Genomic DNA, 27,841 nt, shown 5'->3' on the forward strand with positions numbered 1-27,841 from the left:
CGACCATCGCTGGGTACCCCTGATCTTGGGCATGGTAGGCCTTCACTCACAGAGGACTTGGGCCTGCTTCAGATCTCATTGTTGTGACAAAGTAACCCGTCCACCGAGCTCTAAACATCTCGATTCTATATGAGCACTTTTATCTTATGTGGATATCTTGAAAATCTGACATGGACCCTGCCCTGCTCGACCATTGCTGGGTACCCCTGATCTTGGGCATGGTAGGCCTTCACTCACAGAGGACTTGGGCCAGCTTCAGATCTCATTGTTGTGACAAAGTAACCCGTCCACCGAGCTCTAAACATCTCGATTCTATATGAGCACTTTTATCTTATGTGGATATCTTGAAAATCTGACATGGACCCTGCCCTGCTCGACCATCGCTGGGTACCCCTGATCTTAGGCATGGTAGGCCTTCACTCACAGAGGACTCGGGCCTGCTCCAGATCTGACATGGACCCTGCCCTGCTCGAACGTCACTGGGTACCCCTGATCTTGGGCATGGTAGGCCTTCACTCACAGAGGACTTGGGCCTGCTTCAGATCTCATTGTTGTGACAAAGTAACCCGTCCACCGAGCTCTAAACATCGCGATTCTATATGAGCACTTTTATCTTATGTGGATATCTTGAAAATCTGACATGGACCCTGCCCTGCTCGACCATCGCTGGGTACCCCTGATCTTGGGCATGGTAGGCCTTCACTCACAGAGGACTTGGGCCTGCTCCAGATCTGACATGGGCCCTGCCCTGCTCGACCATCGCTGGGTACCCCTGATCTTGGGCATGGTAGGCCTTCACTCACAGAGGACTTGGGCCTGCTTCAGATCTCATTGTTGTGACAAAGTAACCCGTCCACCGAGCTCTAAACATCTCGATTCTATATAAGCACTTTTATCTTATGTGGATAGCTTGATAATCTGACATGGACCCTGCCCTGCTCGACCATCACTGGGTACCCCTGATCTTGGGCATGGTAGGCCTTCACTCACAGAGGACTTGGGCCTGCTTCAGATCTCATTGTTGTGACAAAGTAACCCGTCCACCGAGCTCTAAACATCTCGATTCTATATAAGCACTTTTATCTTATGTGGATAGCTTGATAATCTGACATGGACCCTTCCCTGCTCGACCATCACTGGGTACCCCTGATCTTGGGCATGGTAGGCCTTCACTCACAGAGGACTTGGGCCTGCTCCAGATCTGACATGGACCCTGCCCTGCTCGACCATCACTGGGTACCCCTGATCTTGGGCATGGTAGGCCTTCACTCACAGAGGACTTGGGCCTGCTTCAGATCTCATTGTTGTGACAAAGTGTCACGATCCGAGCGCACTGACCCCGCCACAGAAATGCCCGAAAGAACTACAGGTCCCAGAGGCAACGCGGCCACCCGATCACGTAATCACCTTTCGGCCAACAAAAGACCGCAGACTACCCGGGGGCGTTGCCTATGATTCCTACACTCATCATCGGCTCCCCGACTGCCAGCCTACGCGGTTTCCAGCCCGCCGTCCTCCACAGCGTTCCAGAGCTTCCAGCGGCCCCTGCAGCCGTTGCCCTTCTTTGCCAGAGCGACATCACCGACGCCTTCGCAGAGAGGTGAGTGTCTCCGGTTCTATCAGCAACCCTTGCAGACGCCTCTCTCCCGAATCCTCATCCGCCGTCCTCCTAACGGCCAGCAACCCGACGGACTCCCTGCTCTTCCTCTACGCCCACGGATTTCCGGGCTTGCCAACTCCTCTGAGTGCGCTCCTCTACTCACGGTAGTACCGTGAGTATTTGAGTAGCAGCGCGAACATCTCTGCCGGGGATCACCCGCAACTCCTTTTGTTTACTTTGCTTGCTGTCCGTAATCCCCGCTTGACCAACGAGTGAAACCGAGCTTTCGCTCCACTTCCTCCCTCCTTGTGAAGGGTGAGGAGGAGAGAACCTTCCTGACTGGCGCTCCTCCGCTCACGGAGTTCCGAGCGTGGAAGTGGTAGCGCCAGCTCCGTTTCCAGTTTCTCCTGGTCGAGGTGACCCTCATCTACAGCGCGAAGGTACCAGGGTCGTTATACTATCCGAGAGCTATCGGGAAGGGTGCGGGGATCCTCGTTCCTCTTCTCACCCTGTGCATCTTCTCTTCCAGGTCTCTCTGTCCCGGCTGTTCCTGTCCCGTTTTCCCTCGCTCACCCGTCCCCCTAGTCCGCGTGTCTCATACATACTCCGGGCTGGGGACGGATGGGAGGGGGGCCTTACTTAGCATCAGTGCCATCCCGAGGAGGAGCTCGCAGATATCCGTGACAGAATCATAGGCCCACGAAATTACCTCTCCTCTTGATAGCACTGATCACTTACAATGGCCTCGTTGGACGACGTGTTAGCTGCTTTAGCGCAAGTCCAGCAGGAGTTAGCAACGTCACGAGCGGAAACAGCAGCCTTGCATACACGCCTGGACCGCCTTCAACGAAACCCGTTTGACGCTGGGCCTATACTCCCGTCCTCGACCCCGCAAGTAGTGGTGGAAATGCCTTCACACGTTCCATTGGCCCCTCCGGAGAGATTCCAGGGAGATATCCAGAAAGTCCAAGTCTTCATGACCCAGGTGCTCTTGCACTTCCACTGCAAGCCCAAACTGTTCCACACGAACCAGGCCAGAGTGGCGTTTCTGATTTCTTACTTGACGGGAGAAGCGGCGCAATGGGCTGTCCCCATCGTTCGCCGGGACGACGCACTCCTGTATGACTGGGACACGTTTCACCAGGAGTTCGAGAAGACCTTCGACCGTCGGGCGGATACCTTCTCTGCGGATCGAGACCTCCTTGATCTACGCCAACAGAGTTCGGATTTTCTGGGGTACGTCAATAGCTTCCGACGATTAGTGGCGGAAACGGATTGGCCCGAACAGAAGCAGGCCGCTATCTTCTATCGAGGACTCACCGAGGACCTGAAGGACGTTATCGCACAGATAGACCCCCAGCCCAGCACATGCTCGGCCATGATCGAACTGGCCTCTCGATTTGGAATACCGGCTCAGAGAAAGAAAAGGGGAAAACAAGCGCAAGGAGAAAACACCCATGTCCTTGGAACACCCTCGCTTGCAGGAACCAGCCTCCCCGAGACCGGTTCCCATGGACATCGGAGCGGTGAGAGCGTCCCTGACCCTCAGCGAAAGAGACCACCGGCGCACACAGGGTCTCTGTTTGTATTGTGGCAAGAAAGGCCATTTCCTGAGGGAATGCCCCGTCCGTCCAAAGAACCGCCGGCCTCAGGTGGGACAAGCAGCCACCGTAACCAACACCGGACCGGTGGGAAACCTGAACGCTTGAAGGAGCAAGGAAGGGCCCCTTCGAGCTGTCATTACATCCCTTCCCTGGAAGCAGACGCCTCTATAGAGCCAGACCATTTCTTCCTAACCGTGCTCCTCGCTATCGGTCCCAAAACTCACCAAGTACGGGCCATGATTGACTCTGGAGCAACGGGCTGCTTCATGGATGACCGTGAAGCCCACCGGTTGGGGATACCGCTGGTGGCGAAAGACACCCCGGAACTCGTCTACGCCGTGGACGGCAAGGAGCTGGAATCCGGCCCCATACGGTATACCACACCCACCTTACAGGTGTCCATTGGAGAAGACCATAGCGAGAGACTCGCGTTTAACATCATCCAAGCGCCCCGCTGCCATCTAATCCTTGGATTGCCTTGGTTACGTCGTCACGAGCCCCAGATACAGTGGGCTACCAACTCTGTAACCTTCTGCTCCCTCTTCTGCCGCACGCGATGTCAACGCCGTGAGGCCGCTCCAGATCTTAACGAACCACAGGCACACCACGTGGCTACAGCTGCAGAGAAGGACGTAGAGCTCCCTCTATGTTACCACCACTACAAAGGAGTGTTTGATAAACAGAAAGCCGAGGTTCTTCCTCCACATCGCGACTATGACTGTAGGATCGATCTCACCCCAGGAGCCGCTGTTCCGTGTAGCAGGGTGTACGCTCTCACGGGTCCAGAAACCCGTCATCTCCGGGATTATCTTGATACCTACCTTAAGTTGGGGTTCATTCGCCCTTCCAGATCGCCCGCAGCATCCCCCCTCTTCTTTATACCGAAGGCCAATGGGGAACTACGCTGCTGCATAGACTATCGCGCCCTCAACGCCATGACCATCAAAAATCAATACCCGCTACCACTGATCCCGGTATTGTTGGAACAGGTGCGAGGAGCGCACATATACACCAAGCTAGACCTCAGGGGGGCATACCACCTGGTGCGAATGCGAGAGGGGGATGAGTGGAAGACGGCTTTCAAAACAAGATTCGGCCTGTTCGAATATCTGGTGATGCCCTTCGGGCTCTGCAACGCCCCAGCCGCCTTCCAGTTCTTTTTGAACGAAGTATTGAGGGATTTTCTGGACCTCTATGTAGTGGTGTACATAGACGACATCCTCATCTTTTCATCCTCGGAAGAAGAACACGTGGGCCATGTAACATCGGTATTGCAAGCCTTAGAAAAACACCACCTGTTTTGTAAACTTACGAAATGCGAATTCCATGTCACCACGGTGGAGTTCCTTGGTGTCCTGCTTACCCCCGATGGACAAGTCATGACTGACCGCAAGGTCCAGGCGGTAACCAGATGGCCCCCACCGAAAACAGTGAAGGAGGTCCAAAGCTTTCTTGGGTTTTCAAACTTTTATCGGCGTTTTATACACCACTTCTCACAAATGGTGACACCACTCACGAAACTAACACGGAAAGGCATCCCCTTCCTTTGGTCGTTGGAAGCCCAGACAGCGTTTGACCAGCTCAAACACGCCTTCACCACTGCTCCCATCTTGCGCCACGCGCAACCAGATCTTCCGTTCATAGTGGAAGCAGACGCATCCGATGAAGCAGTGGGAGCCATTCTTTCCCAACGCCACCCCAACACGGGCCAACTACACCCAGTGGCCTTTATGTCCAGGAAATTGAATCCAGCGGAACGTAATTACACCGTCTCCGAGAAGGAATTGCTTGCCATCAAAGACGCGTTCCAGGAATGGCGCCATTGGCTACTGGGGGCCCAACATCAGGTAACGGTGTTCACGGACCACCGCAACCTCCAGTTCCTGCGGTCAGCCCGACACCTCTCTCCCAGGCAGAAGCGATGGGTGCTCTTCTTTGCGGAATTCCACTTCGTGGTCACCTACCGACCAGGAACGCAAAACAAGAAAGCCGATGCCCTTTCAAGACAGACCCTCTCGCACCTCCCGTTGGCAACACCAGATCAGCCCATCCTATCACCGGAACAGGTCATCGGCAACACGCACACCGAATCCTTCCTGCAAGGAGTGAAGCGAGGGATACGTACCTGTGCATGGTCCACATGGTTAAAAAGACATAGAGAATGGCGATTGCACCACGGTCTCCCGATGAACGGATCTCGGATCCTGATCCCTACGCTCAAACTCCGCAAACTCGTCTTTTCCTGGTGTCACGACCTGCCGTGTGCTGGTCATACGGGAGGCACCAAGACGCTGGAGAAAGTGATGCGTCAATTCTGGTGGCCCTCCGTTCGACCAGACGTGTTGCTGTGGGTGAAGGAATGTGCCGTTTGCGCCCAGATGAAGAGCGACCACCAAAAGTCCCAAGGTCTCCTGATGCCTCTACCCACTCCTCTGCACCCCTGGGAACGCATATCCATAGACTTTGTGGTGGGGCTGCCGAAAGATCAAGGGTGCACAGCCATAATTGTAGTCGTCGACTATCTGACAAAGATGGGACATTTTATAGCCTGCAAACAGGTGCCCACAGCGGGAGCGTTAGCGAAACTCCTCTTGCAACACGTGGTGAGACTTCACGGATTACCGACGGGGATTGTTTCTGACAGAGGGTCGCAGTTCACTGCACGGTTTTGGAAGGTATGGTGTGAAGCGCTGGGTATTCACTCCTCCCTCTCTACGAGCTTCCACCCACAGACAGACGGACAAACAGAGAGATTGAATCAGACGCTCAAGCAGTACTTGCGATGCTACGCTGACCAAGCTGCGGACACCTGGGTGGACTTACTTTGGGTGGCTGAGGTGGCATACAACAATGCACAACACTCCTCCACCCAGCAGTCTCCGTTCTTTCTCGCCACGGGGTTCCATCCACGCTTTATCCCCTTCTTTCTCCCGCGAGACAACATCTGCCTTCCTGATCTCCAGAGCCGGCTTCACTCCATACGCTCGGCCCTGAAAAAGGCCCGGTCGCATCTCCTGTTAGCCAAGGCCCGATACAAAGCGCAGGCGGATAAACACCGCAGACCCCCGCCGGTGTACCACAAGGGGGACAGAGTGTGGCTATCCACTAAGAACCTCCGGTTTCGGAAACCCAGTGTCTTCAATCCGAAATACATTGGACCCTACCCGGTGGTTAAACACGTAAACCCCGTAGCGGTGCAACTGCGCCTTCCACCACACATGCACATTCACCCGGTGTTCCACGTCTCTCTCCTCAAGCCCTCGCGCTGTCCAGCGCGGAGGGCTCCTGCTCCGGTGTGGATCAATCATGATCGGGAGTACGTGGTTCGCCGAGTGCTGGACTCCAAACTGCTGAGGGGGAAGATATGGTACCTCTTGTCCTGGAAGGGGTACGGTCCTGAAGAAGACTCTTGGGAGCCCGCCTCCGCGGTGCACGCCGACCGCCTGGTGGCAGCCTTTCACCGTCGCTGTCCGGCCAAGCCCGGGGGCCCGGGGGCGGCGGTGCCGGGGTAAAGGGGGATGTGCTGTCACGATCCGAGCGCACTGACCCCGCCACAGAAATGCCCGAAAGAACTACAGGTCCCAGAGGCAACGCGGCCACCCGATCACGTAATCACCTTTCGGCCAACAAAAGACCGCAGACTACCCGGGGGCGTTGCCTATGATTCCTACACTCATCATCGGCTCCCCGACTGCCAGCCTACGCGGTTTCCAGCCCGCCGTCCTCCACAGCGTTCCAGAGCTTCCAGCGGCCCCTGCAGCCGTTGCCCTTCTTTGCCAGAGCGACATCACCGACGCCTTCGCAGAGAGGTGAGTGTCTCCGGTTCTATCAGCAACCCTTGCAGACGCCTCTCTCCCGAATCCTCATCCGCCGTCCTCCTAACGGCCAGCAACCCGACGGACTCCCTGCTCTTCCTCTACGCCCACGGATTTCCGGGCTTGCCAACTCCTCTGAGTGCGCTCCTCTACTCACGGTAGTACCGTGAGTATTTGAGTAGCAGCGCGAACATCTCTGCCGGGGATCACCCGCAACTCCTTTTGTTTACTTTGCTTGCTGTCCGTAATCCCCGCTTGACCAACGAGTGAAACCGAGCTTTCGCTCCACTTCCTCCCTCCTTGTGAAGGGTGAGGAGGAGAGAACCTTCCTGACTGGCGCTCCTCCGCTCACGGAGTTCCGAGCGTGGAAGTGGTAGCGCCAGCTCCGTTTCCAGTTTCTCCTGGTCGAGGTGACCCTCATCTACAGCGCGAAGGTACCAGGGTCGTTATACTATCCGAGAGCTATCGGGAAGGGTGCGGGGATCCTCGTTCCTCTTCTCACCCTGTGCATCTTCTCTTCCAGGTCTCTCTGTCCCGGCTGTTCCTGTCCCGTTTTCCCTCGCTCACCCGTCCCCCTAGTCCGCGTGTCTCATACATACTCCGGGCTGGGGACGGATGGGAGGGGGGCCTTACTTAGCATCAGTGCCATCCCGAGGAGGAGCTCGCAGATATCCGTGACACAAAGTAACCCGTCCACAGCCCTAAAGCAGGCCCGCACTCTCCCCCTACTGTTCTGTGGCCCCCGCTTTAGGAAATCTTCCCGAGTCTCTTCGGGGGGGGGGGGGGGGGCACTGGATAAACACTATTGTGCAGCCGTGGTTTGCCGAGCATAGGTACGACCGGCTGAACCCCTGTGCCTGACACTGTGCGCCTTGGAACTGGTCACCTCTCATGATAAGGGAAAGGAAGGCACCGTAGAATACTAATACAAGACAATCTGTGGACTGCTGTGTTTAGACCCTTAAAGAGGAGCAAGTTGTGCCTGGACGGTGCGAGCTGCCCTAGTTTATGGAATGGGGAATAGTTATTAACTGCATCAAGAAAAAAACATTGGAAACACATAAATGCAGTTCAGAGAGAGTAGGAGTGATGATTCCTTCTTTGTCGTGACAATGGGGTTTTTACTGTCCACACAAGTTCATGTCCAGTTCAGAGACTCTGTTCTCAAAGCAGCGGTTATATCAAGATGCCACTCAGAGTTTAGAAGAATCCCAGACACGACGCATCCCTACTGAAGGTCCCATATCTTGTTTGTTTGTATGTGATATTTGTATCATGTAAACACATCAAAGCAGCGGATCGCTGTACAGGGTCAAAGGCAAAGATGCCGTTAATGGAGGAAAGCTGGGTTTGGAGAGTTCCTTCTCTGATGGGCATAGCTTGTTGTCAGCTTTTTTCCAGACGTGCACAGGGTGCATCTTGAATCTTGAAGTGCCTTACATTGAGAGATGTACCCAGTAATGATGTGTAGGAGAGTAGGATCTGCTTCTTATGGGTACCCCCACTTTTTGCTGATGTTTCACTGGTTTTCGACTTTAGTCTGGCTGGGGCCCTGCTAACCAGGACCCCAGTCTATCTGCTTTCTCCTCTAAATTGATTTCATGTACTTTAGGTACACTCCAGATTGGATTCTGGGGTACCCTTATAAGTCCCTAGTATATGGTATACTATTTACTATGTACCCAGGGCATAGGTACCCCAGAGGCCTACAAGGGGCTGCAGCATGTATTATGCCACCGCTGCTACAGCAGCCTGTGTAAGGTGGTTTATGCACCCCTTACTGAGATATAGGTTCCATATATCTCTCCATATCACTGCACATATAAACCTATCAGTCACCCCTATGGCAGGCCTTATCAATCCTGAAGGCAGGGTGCTGGGTTTTATGTGAGGGGGTGCCCATGCATGAGCAGAGGCCCTCTGCAGCCTTCGGAACCTTTATTCCGGGGTTGGTTGTGATGTAGCCAGACCATATACTCTTAAGTGCATTATAACTTCACTGTAAATGCTAACTTTGGAATGGCTGCATGGAAACATGTTGTGTTTGGTGTCAAACACCTAGGAATCATACCTCCACACCAGTAACTGGTGTGGGAGGTATGATTCCACCCTACTAGAGGGAGAACCATGACTTCACCGGTACACCCGGTACCAGCTTCACAGACCCTGGCATCACAAAATGGATGTTGCCAGCCACAGACATGAGTCTGCCCTCCTGCTGCTGGACGGAACTCCGGCAGGGGAGGCCTGGACAATAGGTTTCCTGTCACAGGGAGGTGTAACCACCTCCCAGACAGGCTTTAGTGTATTGGGCTGGGTGTGTGCACTCCAAGAGTGCTTTGATGTCTGCACTGGGGGCACATTTGGTGTCCCTGTACATAGTCCAGCTCAAACCGGTTGCAGGGGCACTCAGCCCCTGCTCTGGCGCAAAACTGGACAAAGGACATGGGTGTAGCCACCCCTCTGATCCGACCCTCCCATAGGTGAGTCCCCAGAGTTTGTCCCACCCCTTCCTTGGGTATAAAGTAGGAACCCCTGGCTACAGGACTTTAGATTTACCTGGATGAAACTCTGCTACAGAATCCCAGAACTTCTACTATCTACACAATGTTGGATGACCGAAGAATCTCCCTTGGAGTAAAGGAGTTACTCCCCTGCAAGGCAGGCACCAACGACGCATCAGTCCGGTTTGCAACTACGCAGCTCCTGAAGGACTCCGAAGACTCTGCAACACAGGAGGTGGGTTTCCAAGCTTCCCCAAGGCCGATCCGTGCTCTCAGCAATCCTGAGATCCAAAGCCCTTGTGGGGACCGTGCAACCCGAACCCCTGGACACCGTGCTCATTTGCAGCAGCATATGCTTCTTGGCGATCCCTGAGGCGGTGCTTTGGGCTACTTGTAGTCCAGACCCGAGCAGTGATTCCACTGAAGATTGCTGGCCTACACTCCTCGAGTGACCCGTGGTTAGTAGAGAGTGTTGAGAAATAAATACATATATTTTATATATATACCTTGTGTGGTTCTCCTTTCATTTAGTGATTCAAGAAGTTCTGATCTGGTAAACCAAGCTGCTTTACGTTCCTTCAAGACTTAGCCTGAAAGCTGCTCTCCATAGCTACCACTAGGATAGATTTCTTTAAAGGTTGTCTTAAACCTAATCATCAATAAGGGTTGTTTGGACTGGTGCAAGGTGCCCACTGTAAAAAGTGGACAGCATACACCAGGCCAACTTCTCACATGATGTACAGGGCTGTGAAGTGAAAGAGGTACATCCAGAACACATGTAGCAAAGTAAACGAAAACGTTGTACAGCATAAATTGGGCTGTGCTGACTAAATGAAGCTCATCTGTTGTTACACGAAGTGTGCATGCATTGGCTGGCTTTCTGCAACACTGTAGATTGAAAGCTGGTTGGGAGGGGACAGCCATTTTATCAACACTGAAGGTATTTCATTGGCAGGGACCCCACATAGGCTGGTGTTCTGCGACACTGTAGATCGAAAGCTGGTTGGGAGGGGACAGCCAGGGTATCAACCCTTAAGGTATTTCATTGGTACAGACCCCACGTAGGCTGGTATTCTGCGACACTGTAGATTGAAAGCTGGTTGGGAGGGGACAGCCATTATATCAACCCTGAAGGTATTTCATTGGCAGGGACCCCATGTAGGCTGGTTTTCTGCAACACTAGATTGAAAGCTGTTGGGGGTGAGAGGGGCAGTCATCATATCAACCTGAGGGTATTTCATTGGAACAGACCCCACGTAGGCTGGTATTCTGCGACACTGTAGATCGAAAGCTGGTAGGGGGGAACAGCGACACTGTAGATCGAAAGCTGGTGGGGGGGAACAGCCATCGTATCTGTCAGGAGACTATTTCATTGGCAAGGACTCCAAGTAGGATGGTTTTCTGCGACACTCGAGATTGAAAGCTGGTGGGGAGGGGAGGGAATGGTCATCGTATCAACCCCGAGGGTACTTTATTGTCAGTGACTCCAAGTGGACTACCCAGAAGTGGGATGAAGTGCCAGCTTTTTGATGGAGTTTGATGGTGCAGAATGATGAGTCTCCAATGTAGGAGGCAGGCGGGTGCTAGATGTGGTGCGAATCGCCTTGGGAACCAAGGCGAGGAGCTTGATCACTGGGCTCTGTACCTGGCAGAGCTCAGCTGCTTGTTGCTGATCCTGAGAGGTGGACTGCTGCTGTGAACTTAGGCAAGTTACATAGATTCGCACTCTGTCAATAGAGGCAAAGGCGTACTTTGTGAAGCCGACAAGTGTGCTGTCACAATCGCAGCCAGCGAATCAGGGAGTGACCAGAGGCGTAGCAAGGGTGCCATAGACCCCACTGCAAACAATGCATATGGGCCCTCTGATTGCTGTAGGTGGTAAAATACAGCATTCAGTGGGCACTCAGGCCTCGGTGTCCTGGTGCTTCTGCACAAGCCGCGCCTTTGGTAGCTACGCCCCTAGGAGTGACTAGCGGGGTGGAACTGTATCTGGAGCTGAGGTCGGGATCTGTGGCCTTGGTGGGGATTTAAACCCCCCTGAGACATATTCTTGATTCAAATCGTACTACCTGCGGGAGCTTGTTGAGGACTGCCGGTTCCAGGATTGTTGAGAGAGGGGCGCATGGGAGACAGGGCCACAGTGAGGAGAGGAGCCAGTGTGAGCACCACGGTGGTCTCGAAGCACTCTGGGTACTTGCCAGTGAGGCAGGTGTGTACCCTGGAGCTCTTGGATAGAAAGGATCGTAGAAGCAAGGAAGGGTTAGCGACTCCAAGAATTGTATTATTCTCTGTAGGTGGTAGCGCTTTGAAGCTCCCCAGTCGAGACCATACAGGCAGGAGGCGCGCACACATACACTAGGACGCAGTGATGGGTGCCGATAGCACTGGAATGAATCTCCACTGATGCAGTAAAGGTAGTGACCTCCTTGAACACGCCATCTCCCAGCAATCTTCAGATTAATTAATACATGTATTAGGTCGATGCTAGGGTAAGAGCTTGTTGAGGCGTGGGTGGGGGCATGGGGGGGGGGGGGGGCCTGGGACGTTGCCTTGTCTGTCTCCCCAGCCTTGATCGAGAGCCCTCTTTTCATTCGTAGTGCTGACCTTCGTCCAGAGCCGCCATCGATCTGTGGCCCCACACACTCCGCGGATCCTGCTCTACGGGCCCCCAGGCAGCGGCAAAAGCCTGCAGGCCGCGCTCCTGGCGCAGAAATACAACATTGTCAACAGTAAGTCCTCTCTGTAAGCATGCTGCCTGCGCCTGCCAGTAATCTGTGATATCGATCCTGTGCTCCTGCCAACCTGCTCATAACTCGCCGCCGCCGCCGTCAGGGTTCAGTAAAACTCCCCCAGCGGAGGCCGGGGCCCTCGTCAAGCGCAGGTCCCACCGTTTCCTCCCATGATTGCTTTTCCTGCCCTTTGACTCGGGCGCCATTTTGTGGAGCAGCAGCTGAGGTGCAGGGCGGGGGCTGCAGGGGCTGTGTGTCCTGGCAGGGGGGGCCTGGAATCAGCGCCAACCCAGGGGCGGTCAGGAAGACGGGCTGGGGAAGGAGGAGGGAGGGGGTGGAGGGGGTGGGGGGGGGGGGGGGTACAGGGTATATGAAGATGTACCCGCCGTAAAAAGCAATGCCACTGGAGGAGCTGGAATCCCAAGCTCTCTTTCTCAGATCTTCATCTCTCTCAGGGCTCCCCCTCTCTCTCACGCTCTCCTCTCCCTGTCTCTCTGCTTATCTTTCTCCCACTTTCTGCCTATCTCCACCTCTGAATCTCTCTATCCTTACAGCACCAGATTTTATCTTTCGACATCTTACCCTACCTCACCCACCTTTTCTCTACTATCTTCTATCGTCTCACCCGTTTACCTTTCTGCTTCTCAGTCTACCTCCCTGTAACGTACTCTTCTCCTCCCTCTCTCTGTCTACATTGTCGCTCTCTCTACCACTTCACAAGTTTTATCCCACATTTCTGTACGTTACCTCTCGCTCTCCGTCTCACTACTCACTGAATTAACATCCCCTCTCTTCTTCACTTCTCTCCACCTCTTTATGACTACCTCTGTGTCACTCCTCTCCCACCTTCCGTCGTTCTCTGCTTCACCTGTCTGTCTCCTGTCGCTCGCCTTCCTTCAGCTCATCTCTTCTACCTCACATCTGTCTTGCCTCTCTGTCCCTGCTTCCATATGAATCTACTCACTAGCCCACATCTGTGTCTACTGTTCTTTCAAATACATCTCTCGCTATCTCTCTCTTACAACCATACCTTGCTCCCTTTGACTCTCTCTGCCGTCCGTTAAATCTCTACCTTTCTACCTTCACTTACACTTGTTGTTCTCACTTTGTAAGAGATGAAATGAGGAGCCTTGTTTATCTCTGCTCTGTCTGCCTCACTCTGTTCTGTGTGCCTCACAGCTCTGTTAACACCTGACCTCTATGTGTGCCTCACTGCTCTGTTAAGATATGACCTCTCTGTGCCTCACTACTCTTTTAACATCTGACCTCTGTGTGCCCCATGGCTCTATTAACATCTCACCTCTGTGCCTCACTGCTCTATTAACATCTCACCTCTCTGTGCCTCACTGCTCTATTAACATCTCAACTCTCTGTGCCTTACTGCTCTGTTAACATCTCATCTCTCTGTGCCTCACTGCTCTATTAACATCTCACCTCTCTGTGCCTCACTGCACTGTTAACATCTCACTATTGTGCCTCACTGCTCTGTTAAAATCTCATCTCTGTATGTGACTCACTGCTCTATTAACATCTCACCTCTGTGCCTCACTGCTCTGTTAACATCTAATTTCTGTGCCGCACTGCTCTGTTACCATCTCATTTCTGTGCCTCACTGCTCTAATAACATCTCACCTCTCTGGGTCTCACTGCTCTGCTAACATCTCACCTCTCTGGGTCTCACTGCTCTGTTAATATCTCATCTCTCTGTGCCTCACTGCTCTAATAACATCTCACCTCTCTGTGCTGTTAACATCTCACCTCTCTGTGCCTCACTGGTCTTTTAACATCTCATCTCTCTCTGACTCACTGCTCTATTAACATCTCACCTCTCTGTGCCTCACTGCTCTGTTAAAATTTCACCTCTCTGTGCCTCGCTCCTCTGTTACCATCTCACCTCTGTGCCTTACTGCTCTGTTAACATCTCACCTCTCTGTGCCTCACTGCTCTATTAACATCTCACCTCTCTGTGCCTTACTGCTCTGTTAACATCTCACCTCTCTATGCCTCACTGCACTGTTAACATCTCACCATTGTGCCTCACTGCTCTGTTAACATCTCATCTCTGTATGTGACTCACTGCTCTATTAACATCTCACCTCTGTGCCTCACTGCTCTGTTAACATCTAATTTCTGTGCCGCACTGCTCTGTTACCATCTCATTTCTGTGCCTCACTGCTCTAATAACATCTCACCTCTCTGGGTCTCACTGCTCTGTTAACATCTCACCTCTCTGGGTCTCACTGCTCTGTTAATATCTCACCTCTCTGTGCCTCGCTGCTCGAATAACATCTCACCTCTCTGTACCTCACTGCGCTGTTAACATCTCACCTCTCTGTGCCTCACTGCTCTGTTAACTTCTCCCCTCTTTGTGCCTCACTGGTCTGTTAACATCTCACCTCTCTGTGCCTCACTGCTCGAATAACATCTCACCTCTCTGTGCCTCACTGCTCTGTTAACATCTCACCTCTCTGTGCCTCGCTGCTCTGTTACCATCTCACCTCTGTGCCTCACTGCTCTATTAACATCTCACCTCTCGGTGCCTCACTAGTCTGTTAAACATCTCACCTCTGTGCCTCACTGCACTGCTAACATCTCACTGATGTGCTTCACTGCTCTGTTAACATCTGATCTCTCTATGTGCTTCACTGCTCTAGTAACATCTCTCCCCTCTGTGCCTCACTGCTCTGTTAACATCATATCTCTGTGTGTGACTCACTGCTCTATAAACATCTCACCTATGTGCCTCTCTGCTCTATTAGCATCTCACCTCTCTGTGCCTCACTGATCTGTTAACATCTCACCTCTGTGCCTCACTACTCTAATAACAGCTCACCTCTCTGTACTTCACTGCGCTGTTAACATCTCACCGGGTCTCACTGCTCTGTTAATATCTCTCCCCTCTGTGCCTCACTGCTCTGTTAACATCTCACTTCTCTGTACCTCACTGCACTGTTAACATCTCCCCTCTTTGTGCCTCACTGCTCTATTAACATCTCACCTCTCTGTGCCTTACTGCTCTATTAACATCTCATCTCTCTGTGCCTTACTGCTCTGTTAACATCTCATCTCTGTATGTGACTCACTGCTCTATTAACATCTCACCTCTGTGCCTTACTGCTCTGTTAACATCTCATCTCTCTGTGTGCCTCACTGCTCTATTAACATCTCACCTCTGTGCCTCACTGCTCTATTAACATCTCACCTCTCTGTGCCTCACTGCTCTATTAACATCTCACCTCTCTGTGCCTTACTGCTCTGTTAACATCTCATCTCTCTGTGCCTCACTGCTCTAATAACATCTCACCTCTCTGTACCTCACTGTGCTGGTAACATCTCACCTCTCTGTGCCTCACTGGTCTTTTAACATCTCATCTCTCTCCGACTCACTGCTCTATTAACATCTCACCTCTCTGTGCCTCACTGCTCTGTTAAAATTTCACCTCTCTGTGCCTCGCTACTCTGTTACCATCTCACCTCTGTGCCTTACTGCTCTGTTAACATCTCATCTCTCTGTGTGCCTCACTGCTCTGTTAACATCTCACCTCTGTGCCTCACTGCTCTATTAACATCTCACCTCTCTGTGCCTCACTGCTCTATTAACATCTCACCTCTCTGTGCCTTACTACTCTGTTAACATCTCATCTCTCTGTGTGCCTCACTGCTCTAATAACATCTCACCTCTCTGGGTCTCACTGCTCTGTTAATATCTCATCTCTCTGTGCCTCACTGCTCTAATAACATCTCACCATTCTGTACCTCACTGTGCTGTTAACATCTCACCCCTCTGTGCCTCACTGGTCTTTTAACATCTCATCTCTCTCCGACTCACTGCTCTATTAACATTTCACCTCTCTGTGCCTCGCTCCTCTGTTACCATCTCACCTATGTGCCACACTGCTCTATTAGCATCTCACCTCTTTGTGCCTCACTGCTCTGTTAACATCTCACCTGTGTGCCTCACTGCTCTATTAGCATCTCACCTCTCTGTGCCTCACTGCTCTGTTAACATCTCATCTCTCTCTGTGTCTCACTGCTCTATTAACATCTCACCTCTCTGTGCCTCACTGCTATATTAACATCTCACCTCTCTGTCCCTCACTGCACTGTTAACATGTCACCGTTGTGCCTCACTGCTACGTTAACATCTGATCTCTCTCTATGTGCCTCACTGATCCAGTAACATCTCACCCCTCTGTGCCTCACTGCTCTGTAAACATCTTATCTCTGTGTGTGACTCACTGCTCCATTAACATCTCACTTCTGTGCCTCTCTGCTCTATTAACGTCTTACCTCTCTGTACCACACTGCTCTGTTAACATCTCACCTCTGTGCCTCACTGCTCTAATAACATCTCACCTCTCTGTACCTCACTGCACTGTTAACATCTCACCTCTGTCTCTCACTGCTCTGTTAACATCTCACCTCTCTGTGTCTCACTGCTCTGTTAATATCTCACCTCCCTGTGCGTCACTGCTCTAATAACATCTCACCTCTCTGTACCTCACTGCGCTGTTAACATCTCTGCTCTCTGTGCCTCACTGCTCTGTTAACATCTCACCTCTCGGGGGTCTCACTGCTCTGTTAATATCTCACCTCTCTGTGCCTCACTGCTCGAATAACATCTCACCTCTCTGTACCTCACTGCGCTGTTAACATCTCACCTCTCTGTGCCTCACTGCTCTGTTAACATCTCACTTCTCTGTACCTCACTGCACTGTTAACTTCTCCCCTCTTTGTGCCTCACTGGTCTGTTAACATCTCACCTCTCTGTGCCTCACTGCTCCATTAACATCTCACCTCTCTGTGCCTCGCTGCACTGTTAACATCTCACCTCTGTCTCTCACTGCTCTGTTAACATCTCACCTCTCGGGGGTCTCACTGCTCTGTTAATATCTCACCTCTCTGTGCCTCACTGCTCGAATAACATCTCACCTCTCTGTACCTCACTGCGCTGTTAACATCTCACCTCTCTGTGCCTTACTGCTCTGTTAACATCTCATCTCTCTGTGCCTCACTGCTCTAATAACATCTCACCTCTCTGTACCTCACTGTGCTGGTAACATCTCACCTCTCTGTGCCTCACTGGTCTTTTAACATCTCATCTCTCTCCGACTCACTGCTCTATTAACATCTCACCTCTCTGTGCCTCACTGCTCTGTTAAAATTTCACCTCTCTGTGCCTCGCTACTCTGTTACCATCTCACCTCTGTGCCTTACTGCTCTGTTAACATCTCATCTCTCTGTGTGCCTCACTGCTCTGTTAACATCTCACCTCTGTGCCTCACTGCTCTATTAACATCTCACCTCTCTGTGCCTCACTGCTCTATTAACATCTCACCTCTCTGTGCCTTACTACTCTGTTAACATCTCATCTCTCTGTGTGCCTCACTGCTCTAATAACATCTCACCTCTCTGGGTCTCACTGCTCTGTTAATATCTCATCTCTCTGTGCCTCACTGCTCTAATAACATCTCACCATTCTGTACCTCACTGTGCTGTTAACATCTCACCCCTCTGTGCCTCACTGGTCTTTTAACATCTCATCTCTCTCCGACTCACTGCTCTATTAACATTTCACCTCTCTGTGCCTCGCTCCTCTGTTACCATCTCACCTATGTGCCACACTGCTCTATTAGCATCTCACCTCTTTGTGCCTCACTGCTCTGTTAACATCTCACCTGTGTGCCTCACTGCTCTATTAGCATCTCACCTCTCTGTGCCTCACTGCTCTGTTAACATCTCATCTCTCTCTGTGTCTCACTGCTCTATTAACATCTCACCTCTCTGTGCCTCCCTGCTATATTAACATCTCACCTCTCTGTCCCTCACTGCACTGTTAACATGTCACCGTTGTGCCTCACTGCTACGTTAACATCTGATCTCTCTCTATGTGCCTCACTGATCCAGTAACATCTCACCCCTCTGTGCCTCACTGCTCTGTAAACATCTTATCTCTGTGTGTGACTCACTGCTCCATTAACATCTCACTTCTGTGCCTCTCTGCTCTATTAACGTCTTACCTCTCTGTACCACACTGCTCTGTTAACATCTCACCTCTGTGCCTCACTGCTCTAATAACATCTCACCTCTCTGTACCTCACTGCACTGTTAACATCTCACCTCTGTCTCTCACTGCTCTGTTAACATCTCACCTCTCTGTGTCTCACTGCTCTGTTAATATCTCACCTCCCTGTGCGTCACTGCTCTAATAACATCTCACCTCTCTGTACCTCACTGCGCTGTTAACATCTCTGCTCTCTGTGCCTCACTGCTCTGTTAACATCTCACCTCTCGGGGGTCTCACTGCTCTGTTAATATCTCACCTCTCTGTGCCTCACTGCTCGAATAACATCTCACCTCTCTGTACCTCACTGCGCTGTTAACATCTCACCTCTCTGTGCATCACTGCTCTGTTAACATCTCACTTCTCTGTACCTCACTGCACTGTTAACTTCTCCCCTCTTTGTGCCTCACTGGTCTGTTAACATCTCACCTCTCTGTGCCTCACTGCTCCATTAACATCTCACCTCTCTGTGCCTCGCTGCACTGTTAACATCTCACCTCTGTCTCTCACTGCTCTGTTAACATCTCACCTCTCGGGGGTCTCACTGCTCTGTTAATATCTCACCTCTCTGTGCCTCACTGCTCGAATAACATCTCACCTCTCTGTACCTCACTGCGCTGTTAACATCTCACCTCTCTGTGCCTCACTGCTCTGTTAACATCTCACTTCTCTGTACCTCACTGCACTGTTAACTTCTCCCCTCTTTGTGCCTCACTGGTCTGTTAACATCTCACCTCTCTGTGCCTCACTGCTCCGTTAACATCTCACCTCTCTGTGCCTCGCTGCTCTATTACCATCTCACCTCTGTGCCTCACTGCTCTATTAACATTTCACCTCTCGGTGCCTCACTAGTCTGTTAAACATCTCACCTCTGTTCCCCACTGCACTGCTAACATCTCACTGCTGTGCTTCACTGCTCTGTTAACATCTGATCTCTCTATGTGCTTCACTGCTCTAGTAACATCTCTCCCCTCTGTGCCTCACTGCTCTGTTAACATCATATCTCTGTGTGTGACTCACTGCTCTATAAACATCTCACCTATGTGCCTCTCTGCTCTATTAGCATCTCACCTCTCTGTGCCTCACTGCTCTGTTAACATCTCACCTCTGTGCCTCACTACTCTAATAACAGCTCACCTCTCTGTACTTCACTGCGCTGTTAACATCTCACCTCTCTGGGTCTCACTGCTCTGTTAATATCTCTCCCCTCTGTGCCTCACTGCTCTGTTAACATCTGATCTCTCTATGTGCTTCACTGCTCTAGTAACATCTCTCCCCTCTGTGCCTCGCTGCTCTGTTAACATCATATCTCTGTGTGTGACTCACTGCTCTATTCATCTCACCTATGTGCCTCTCTGCTCCATTAGCATCTCACCTCTCTTTGCCTCACTGCTCTGTTAACATCTCACCTCTGTGCCTCACTACTCTAATAACAGCTCACCTCTTTGTACTTCACTGCGCTGTTAACCTCTCACCCCTCTGGGTCTCACTGCTCTGTTAATATATCTCCCCTCTGTACCTCACTGCTCTGTTAACATCTCACTTCTCTGTACCTCACTGCACTGTTAACATCTCCCCTCTTTGTGCCTCACTGGTCTGTTAACATCTCACCTCTCTGTGCATGGCTTTCCTGCATTTTGCTTTGGAGCGCTTCATGTTCTGCCCTGTTAGCCTGCAGAGTTGGCATAGCCCCCCTGCAGAGTGGGCATGGATCCGTCAGAGTGGGCATGGTACGGGAAATCGGCACTACTAAAACCAGCAGTGTTGGAAAAGGACACCAGCGAGAGAGACATTAATGACCTGGTGCAAACACAAAAGTGCATCGAGCTTACGGGCTGTGCAGGTGACAGTGGTGGGGCCGGGTAAGGGGGATTTCGAGGGATGATGCCGAGGGACAATTAAATAAAGAATTAATTTTCCCTCGGTATCGTCCCTGGAAATACCCCCTTGCCCGGCCCAAACGCTGTTACCTGCACGGACCTCGGCTGCCACCAGGGCTTCTGGTACCCAGAGCTGTAGATTCAGGCTGGGAATGATGAATGAATGAATGAATGAATGGAGGTGCTCAGTGGGCTCCGGCCCCTGGGTGCACTGACATCTGTGTCTGCCGGGTTCGATGACCGCTCGTTTGTATGAGGAGCAGTGTGGCCCTCAATAGTGCAGCAGGTTCAGTCGCACTGGCGTGAGGGTGTATTTAATGCTGGATAATGGGACAGCAAGTCAGTTTCCCTCGCTCACATTGCTGCCCAGGGTACCCCTGGTATGCTACTGACACCCAGAGCTTCTCGACCCCACAGGTCGGAGTTTGAGTCCGAGTCACCAGGGCTGAATTGAACTTTTGTGATTACTGTTGTTCAAAAATACACCCAGCAAAATGTGGAATTCTGGTCAAAAACCTCTTGTTCTGAAAGCCTTTCTGTGATTTCCAGCAGAGCCCAGGGACCCTCTTGTTTGCTGTACCCTGTCTAGCACAGCACCTGCTCTCTATTGTCTGTTGATTTTGTGCTGCTTTGGCCTAAAATAAAAATTCCAGATTTCTGATGGATACTTCTAACTGCAGATTCCTCACCTTGTGAATATCCCCAGACCCAACACTGCATCCGGCAGGTGGCTCCGTGTGACTCGGCGCCAGTGCGGCTCTGCTTCGAAAGTGACGAGCAAAGCCGCATATACGCGTCTGCCAAGTGCACTGACGTCGGTGCCTTTCTTTCTGCGTCTTCAGACACGGATCCGGAGCTCCGCTCTTTCTTTTTTCTTTTCCTTCATAGTTTACCAGTGTGCAAGGGATGTCAGCCCCTAAGACTACAGAATTCAAGCCTTGTGGAGACTGTCGGGAACAGATGTTTGTGACATATCCCCACTAGCTATGCCTTTGGTGCTTGGGTTTGTTGCATGGCTCCAAGGCCTGCGACGGCTGCGTCCTGGTGAATCGGAGAGCCATCCGGGATCACGTGAAGCAATGCGTAGCAATGCACCGAAAGGCTCCACGCAGGTCCTGCTGCAAGTATAGATCGAGAGTGCGGACCTCCTTCCGGGCCCTTTCTCACTCCTTAAGTTGTTCCAAAGGCCGATCTTCCTTTAGGTCGAAGTCTTCAGTTAAGTCGAGGAAAAAACATTAAAAAGTCCAAGCAGGACTTGGCCCCTTCCCGCCACTCTTTGCATAAGGTGAATGGGTGTCACAGTGTCTCTCGTTCTCGCATCCGTTCCTCCGAAGAGCCGATCCCTTCTCCTGGTATAATTCACCCCAAGTTCCCATGCCCATTGGTGACTTATCAGTAAGTCGAAGGCTTTCGTGAGGCTATGCTGGGTATCTTTGGCATGCTTCTGGCTTCCTCAAGGATCCGCTGGGCCCTGTAGTTGGATTACTGCCAGTGGGTTTGCCCTTGGCACTCTCTGGACCACTAAAATGCACCTCGGGTTCTGTATTGGCCTCGGGCTTGGCGCCAAAACCTATGCCAGCCCCTCGTTAATTGACTTCTGCTTCGACATTGCTTGCACCCTCCAAACCCATTGTTCTGTCAGACTTCAAACCAGCTTTGGCTTGACTGCAACCGAGGCCACGCCCAGATCTTGCTGTACCACAGCCAATACTGACCCCATCAGGCTCTCATACCACCCCCCTGCCATGCAGGTGTGCACATACATTACACCAGCTTTTTGACTCTGATCAGAGCCAGCCATATGGAGAGGAAAATGGAGGGACAGGGAATAACTTGCACCTCCCTATGAGGCAGACGTCTGGTACATGGAATTACAGGAGGTCAGTGGAGTGGACACCTCACCCAACACTGGGTTGGTTTCTCCTTCTCCCCCCCGACCAGCAACAGAGTAGAGCACTTACTTCGTCACAGTACATAGAAGGGCTGCTGAGGTCCCTAATCCTCACCTTCCAACTATGTAAGTTAAAAAAACGTTTTTACATATTCCCTACAGCCTGGCTATGCACCGACCTGGCATCTATTGCCCCTTACTAAAGCCCTTACTGACACACTGTTGGAACATTTGGGCTAAGCCATGCTCTGGGCCCCCAGTCAACCAACAAGTTGCCAGTCACCACAGACCTGCTCCAGGTGACCCAGATTCTTTGATCCAGCATCCAACACCAGAGAGCTTGTGGTACAGGCGTCCACCAGTAAAGTAAACCCTAATGCCGTTGCAACCACTCCTCCGAAATGAACGGAAGCGTTTGCCAAACATATGTTCTCCTCGGCCCCCCTTGCTCTGAGGAGAGTTAAGGGGTGTTATAGCTATGCACTTTGGGACATGGTGGGTGAGATCTTACCTGCGATCCCAGAAGACACCTGACTTTCACTCGTCCAAACCATTCAAGATGATTAGATGCAGTCACATTAGTCATCCGCTTAGGCCTAGATAATACAGATTATCTCGCCAGGACTGTGGGAATTAGTGCGGTGCTTTGGTGCCACAAATGGATGAGGTCCACGAGCTTCTCCGGCGCCAACTAGGCATCCTTAATGGACATGCTTTTCTACAGCTGCCATCTGTTTGGTGAAAAGGCGAGTTTGTACCTGGATCGTTTTAAAGAAAGCCGAGCCACGGCACGTTCTCAGAGCGTTTCAGCACCAATCTGGCAGTCTCCACAACAGTTTTGTCCTTTTAGTCAATTTTACAGGGGCCTGGCGTATCAACTTTACCAGCCCCCACTGCCCACACCACAGGCTTCCCAGCCCTTTCGACAATGGGCTATGGGTCTGACAGACAATGGTTCGGCCACCAGGTTTATCCCAATCTACTACCCCTCCGGCAATCACCACAACACAAAGCGTCTTTAGTATGCCCTTAGCGGCCACAGCCATCCAGAGGGAGGCAGGATCAGCCACCTCCAACCGGAGTGACAAAACATTACATCAGACAAATGCGTCTTGCAGATTACCCAGTTGGGTTCCATCCTGCTGTTCCTTTTCAACCTACCACACCTTCCACCTACAGTGGAACACCTGTCAGAGGACCAGTTATATGTCTTGTGCTAGGAAGTGCAGGCTCTTTTGGCCAAAGGAACCATAGAGAGGGTACCAGCCTCAGAAGTGGGGCCTAGGGGTTATCCTGCTACTTCCTTGTGCCAAAGAAGGATGGAGGCCTCGGCCCTTTCCTGGATCTTTACAATTTAAATGCCTTTCCTGTGCAAAGATTCTCACCATGTACCAGGTTCTGTCTGCCCTGAATCTTGAGACTGGATTGTGGTTTTGGACTTAGAGGACACTTATTTTCACATCCGCATCCTGCAGGCCCACAGATACTAAATTCGGTTGAAGGTGGACCTTAAGCACTTCCAGTTTGCTGTGCTCCCTTCCGGCCTCACCAGTGCCTGTCAGGTGTACACAGAAGTGATCACTGCCATTCAGAGGAAGTCAGAGGGCTTCATTATCAACTCTGCCACTTTAAGATGGCAGCTACATTACTGAGCCTCTCCCAGATGCCTCTTTGTCACTCCCTCCTATCCGACGTCACTTCTGGCTTTCCGGACCACGTCCTGCGTGGAGCCGGTGAAGGGAGTCACAGCCTCTTGACTATAATAGTGCGTCTGTGCCTTGTTGCCAGTTTCTCCAGTTGTAGCAGACGCGGGTCACGCTCCAATGGGTCACTGTGAGTCCGATTTTATTTATGATCAGGACGTTCTCCTGAGCGCTCAACTTCTTTACTTATTCACTCACCTTTGATGATCCTGAACTCTTTCATGTTACCTCACCTGACAGGTTGCCTATAGTGTACACCTTGCCATAACCATAGAAGCCCTCCCCTTCATTTCAAGAGGGTACGCAAGATACCATTTCTACATGTTTGCTCATACATCTTTGATATAAATACAATGGGATGAGCACGCTTGATCTTGCTAAAGATAATATTTATGTCTTTGGCCATCCGATCATTGATCTCTCACTCAAGTAACTTTTCTAGGAGAATGACACAAGTTGTGATACGATCTCACCCTTCACACATGTAGCACAGACTCATTCTTCACGTGCTAACTCTCTTTTAGCCACTATAGATTCCATGTGGCAGATGCATACTCACACTATTTTTTCTTTTCTCTTTCAGGTTGGATTCTTTTTCTTGGGTGACTGAAGACATACAATTTTTTTTTCTGGCACCATGACAATTAGTCTTTCTAAGACTAAGACTCAGGGAGACTTCCCCTGTTTCTTTAAGCAACTTTTGTCTAATTTAAAACATTTTTTCCCATTATACCTGGTCCTGATGAAACGCCAAGGATCCTTTAAGGACCAATAGGGCGTGAAACATGTCGACCTCACTCACTGCACGTACTATTTGAACCAAACTATATTTCCTCATTAGTGAAAAGCAGCAGTTTGGTTTCTGGTTTTACTCTACACGGTGGACACAGGAATAAAAACCTTTTTATTGGATCCCACCGTGGAATTTTTAACTCACTATCACACTAGCTCCACACACCCGCACTCACCACAACTGTGTTTTTTTCAAAAGGATCTCCGCCAAAGAGCTCTCTCGCGGGCCCATGGGGTATTGCAGCGCCGACCCCACGAGAAGCAAAAACTCCCAATCATGAAGCATGACACCTTCACGGGTGTGTGAGGGCAACTTTTCCAAATAAGGAAGTTCTCCCCGACCTATACATCCATCCAGAGACAAACTAAATTTCAATCCCCCTTTTTTTCTCTCCCCACCCCCCCCCCCCGATCTTCACCCTGTCCGCTGCCTATTGGGCTGGAATCTCCTTTAGGAACAGCTTCCCTTGAGTGTTGTACACACATGTTCTAGGGAGCATGGGTACTCGACCTCTTTTTTTTCTTTTTTTCGCTCCCAGTCCCTACCTCTGTGGTTTGTGTCATCAGTCCACACCTTCATAAAGCCCTCAGTCACGACAATCAACCTTGTGGAGATGGGCATTTTGCCCGCTCAATACTGTTGGACTTATTAGTTTAAACCAATAGGTACTGCTTTGGTATCTATTCACAAGGCGAGGAATCTGCGGTCAGAAAAACCAATTACATACCTTTGGTAACACTCTTTCTGGTGGATACTTCCACCAAGCAAAGATTCCTCGCTGCCCTCCCACCTCCCTGTTCTGTCGCATGAACTCTTCTATCTAATAAAATCCCAACCTAGGAATCTGCACACTCATTTGTTCAATCTGCTGAGAGGCTCTGCGCCTTAGGGTGTGGAACAGTTCATGAAAGAAACTGACAGCGCACACGGATGGAGCTTATATACGGCTCTGTTTGTCACTTCCGACACAGAATGGCGTTGATGCGGAGTCACACAGTAGCACCGTTGGTGTGGACGAGCATTGCCTTTAATTTTCCTTATCAAATCGGGCACCTGGAGATATTTATAAGGTGACGAATTTGCAGTTAGATAGAGTATCCACCAGAAAGAGCGTTACCAAAGGTAATTAACTTGTTAATTTTATTCAAAGTCTGCTTTGCCTGTGTGCAGGTTTATTGCCCCCTTTCATTTTTAAATGTAACCTGCGCTGTCTTGTTTACACTCACTTGCAGTCAGCTGCGGGAAAGTTCTAAAACAAGAGGTGGCGGATGAGACCAAACTCGGGGAGCTGATTAGGCCGTACATCGAGCGGAGGCAGCAAGGTAAGACCCGTTGTATGGAATGTTCCCTCTAATTTTGTATCCTCCTTGTGCGGCCGTGTATGTTCTCTGTGCGCTGCAGCCAAGGCTATGTGCGCTAAGAACCCGACCATGCATGCGAGTGCAGCGACAAATCAGTCCAAATACCACTCCAAATTTCTGCTTCGGAAAATGTGAAAAGAAGGTGCATTTCCACACAAACAGCACCACGTGAGGGAGTCTCAAGACAGGTTTGCAATTTAGATACACACGCCATGACATGAATTGGTTACACAGGCAAATACACTCTGCGTTTAGAAAACCACAGGACTCCCAACGTTTGTACCATTATAAGCCTCGTCCTACACAGGACCCGACCAGGAACCTAAAGCAGCCCTGGCAAATTGTCAGACCAACCTCTGTAGGGTGCATAGTGAGTGCAGCAAGTCAGCCGGACCAATACAAGGAGTATTAAGGTGGGAGGGTTCTTCTCCCTAAAAGGTTTAGGGGGAAATGGTGCATTCTACAACATATTTTTCATGATGTTTTCACTTGAAATACCTTTTAAAGCATAGTAAATGATGACCTCGGAGGGCACCAGGATTCAACAATCTTTGTTGGGACTCGTCAATGATTCCCTCACTATCACCGTCCAACAGTGCCCCTCATCTCTCCATTGCCCCTCTCTTACATGAATTTTGTTTGTTTTATAGCGCCTCTCAGACCAGCGTAGGAAGTCAGAGCACTTTTATCACACACACATACAGAGACAGTGAATCATACATGTGTAAATCAGTGTGTAGAAAATGTTACGTTAGACACAGGGGTCTACAAGGTGCTGGATCCATATCATCCGTACTGTTAGGCATTTTCTAAGAGTGCTTGTTCTGGAGAGGAACAAACTCAGGATTGAGAATATAACACAGTGGTTAGGGTTGGCTTTACTAATAAGAATGTATTTGTACCCAAACCCTTTTTAGCAACATTAGGATTATGAAAGACATGAAAAAAATATAACTTTCTAACCTGTACCATGCAGTTTGCATGCAGCTCTTTGATGACACTTCATAGCTTACTGTGCTAGATTACGAGTGTAATTTATGAACTGCACACTAACAAAAGGGTCTTTGGGACAAAAGCAGTATCCCACTGAGCTATGCACATTCTGTGATCTGCATGGTACACGTCCTTTGCAGCAGGCATATTAACCCTCTGTGCTACCTTAGATGAGTCAAAACTGGAACAAGACAAAACTCGGATCTCTCTCCAGCAGGTACATTAATCACCCTTAATTATCGTGACACTTTTATTGTCGCCTGAAGACCACTGGATATACAAGGCACTCTGCAGCGGATGCTATAAAAACTACTGCACTGTTTGTTTACTGCTATTGCAAATCCTTGGTAACGATTTCTTAAAATTGGGATATGGTTTTGAATGTTGTATCCTAATGAAATTAGTCAATTTTGGAAGATGGTGCGGGGTGCCATGAAAAGCACCGAGGCACTGGGTTCTCCCCCGCTATAGTGCGAAGCTGTCAGTAGGTCTTAGGGAGAAATGACATAACAGTTGGTGTTGCCAGCCTTGAGCCTAATTCAGCATCTGCTGAAATGCCTGGTGGGTTCACGACAATGGCATTGCGGCTACACCTGCTGACTCTGGTACTGGGGAAATCCCGGCCTCCGCTCAACATCCTGTGATTCTGGGCAAGTCACTTACTGTTCCCGAGCACAAAAGAAATATGTAACACATCCCAGTGCTTATATAAACCACCCTAAGGGAAACATCCTTTACCACGATTGCGTTACAACGAGGAACATTTACTACGCAACACTTACCTCGAAGACGTCTTCACCACGCGTTCTTCTTCCACGATAGTCTTTACCACGCAAGTCTTCTTCCATCTTCATCGTCTTCTACGTTGCTACGTCCTGCGTTAACGTCATTAGTGTAGTCCTTT

The 27,841-nt window shown here is 50.6% G+C and overlaps 1 protein-coding gene across 1 annotated transcript in view; it reads left to right on the plus strand.

Moving 5' to 3' along the window:
- The window catches only part of AK8 (adenylate kinase 8), an 883,547-nt gene that overhangs the window by 532,369 nt on the left and 323,337 nt on the right, over positions 1–27,841 (plus strand). The window contains exons 9-10 of the mRNA XM_085613911.1: positions 12,121–12,252; positions 25,816–25,905. Of these exons, the coding sequence (XP_085470037.1) occupies positions 12,121–12,252; positions 25,816–25,905 (222 nt within the window). The remainder of the gene's footprint in view (positions 1–12,120; positions 12,253–25,815; positions 25,906–27,841) is intronic.

Source organism: Triturus cristatus, chromosome 1_2, assembly GCF_964204655.1.
Source record: "Triturus cristatus chromosome 1_2, aTriCri1.1, whole genome shotgun sequence".
NCBI lineage: Eukaryota > Metazoa > Chordata > Amphibia > Caudata > Salamandridae > Triturus > Triturus cristatus.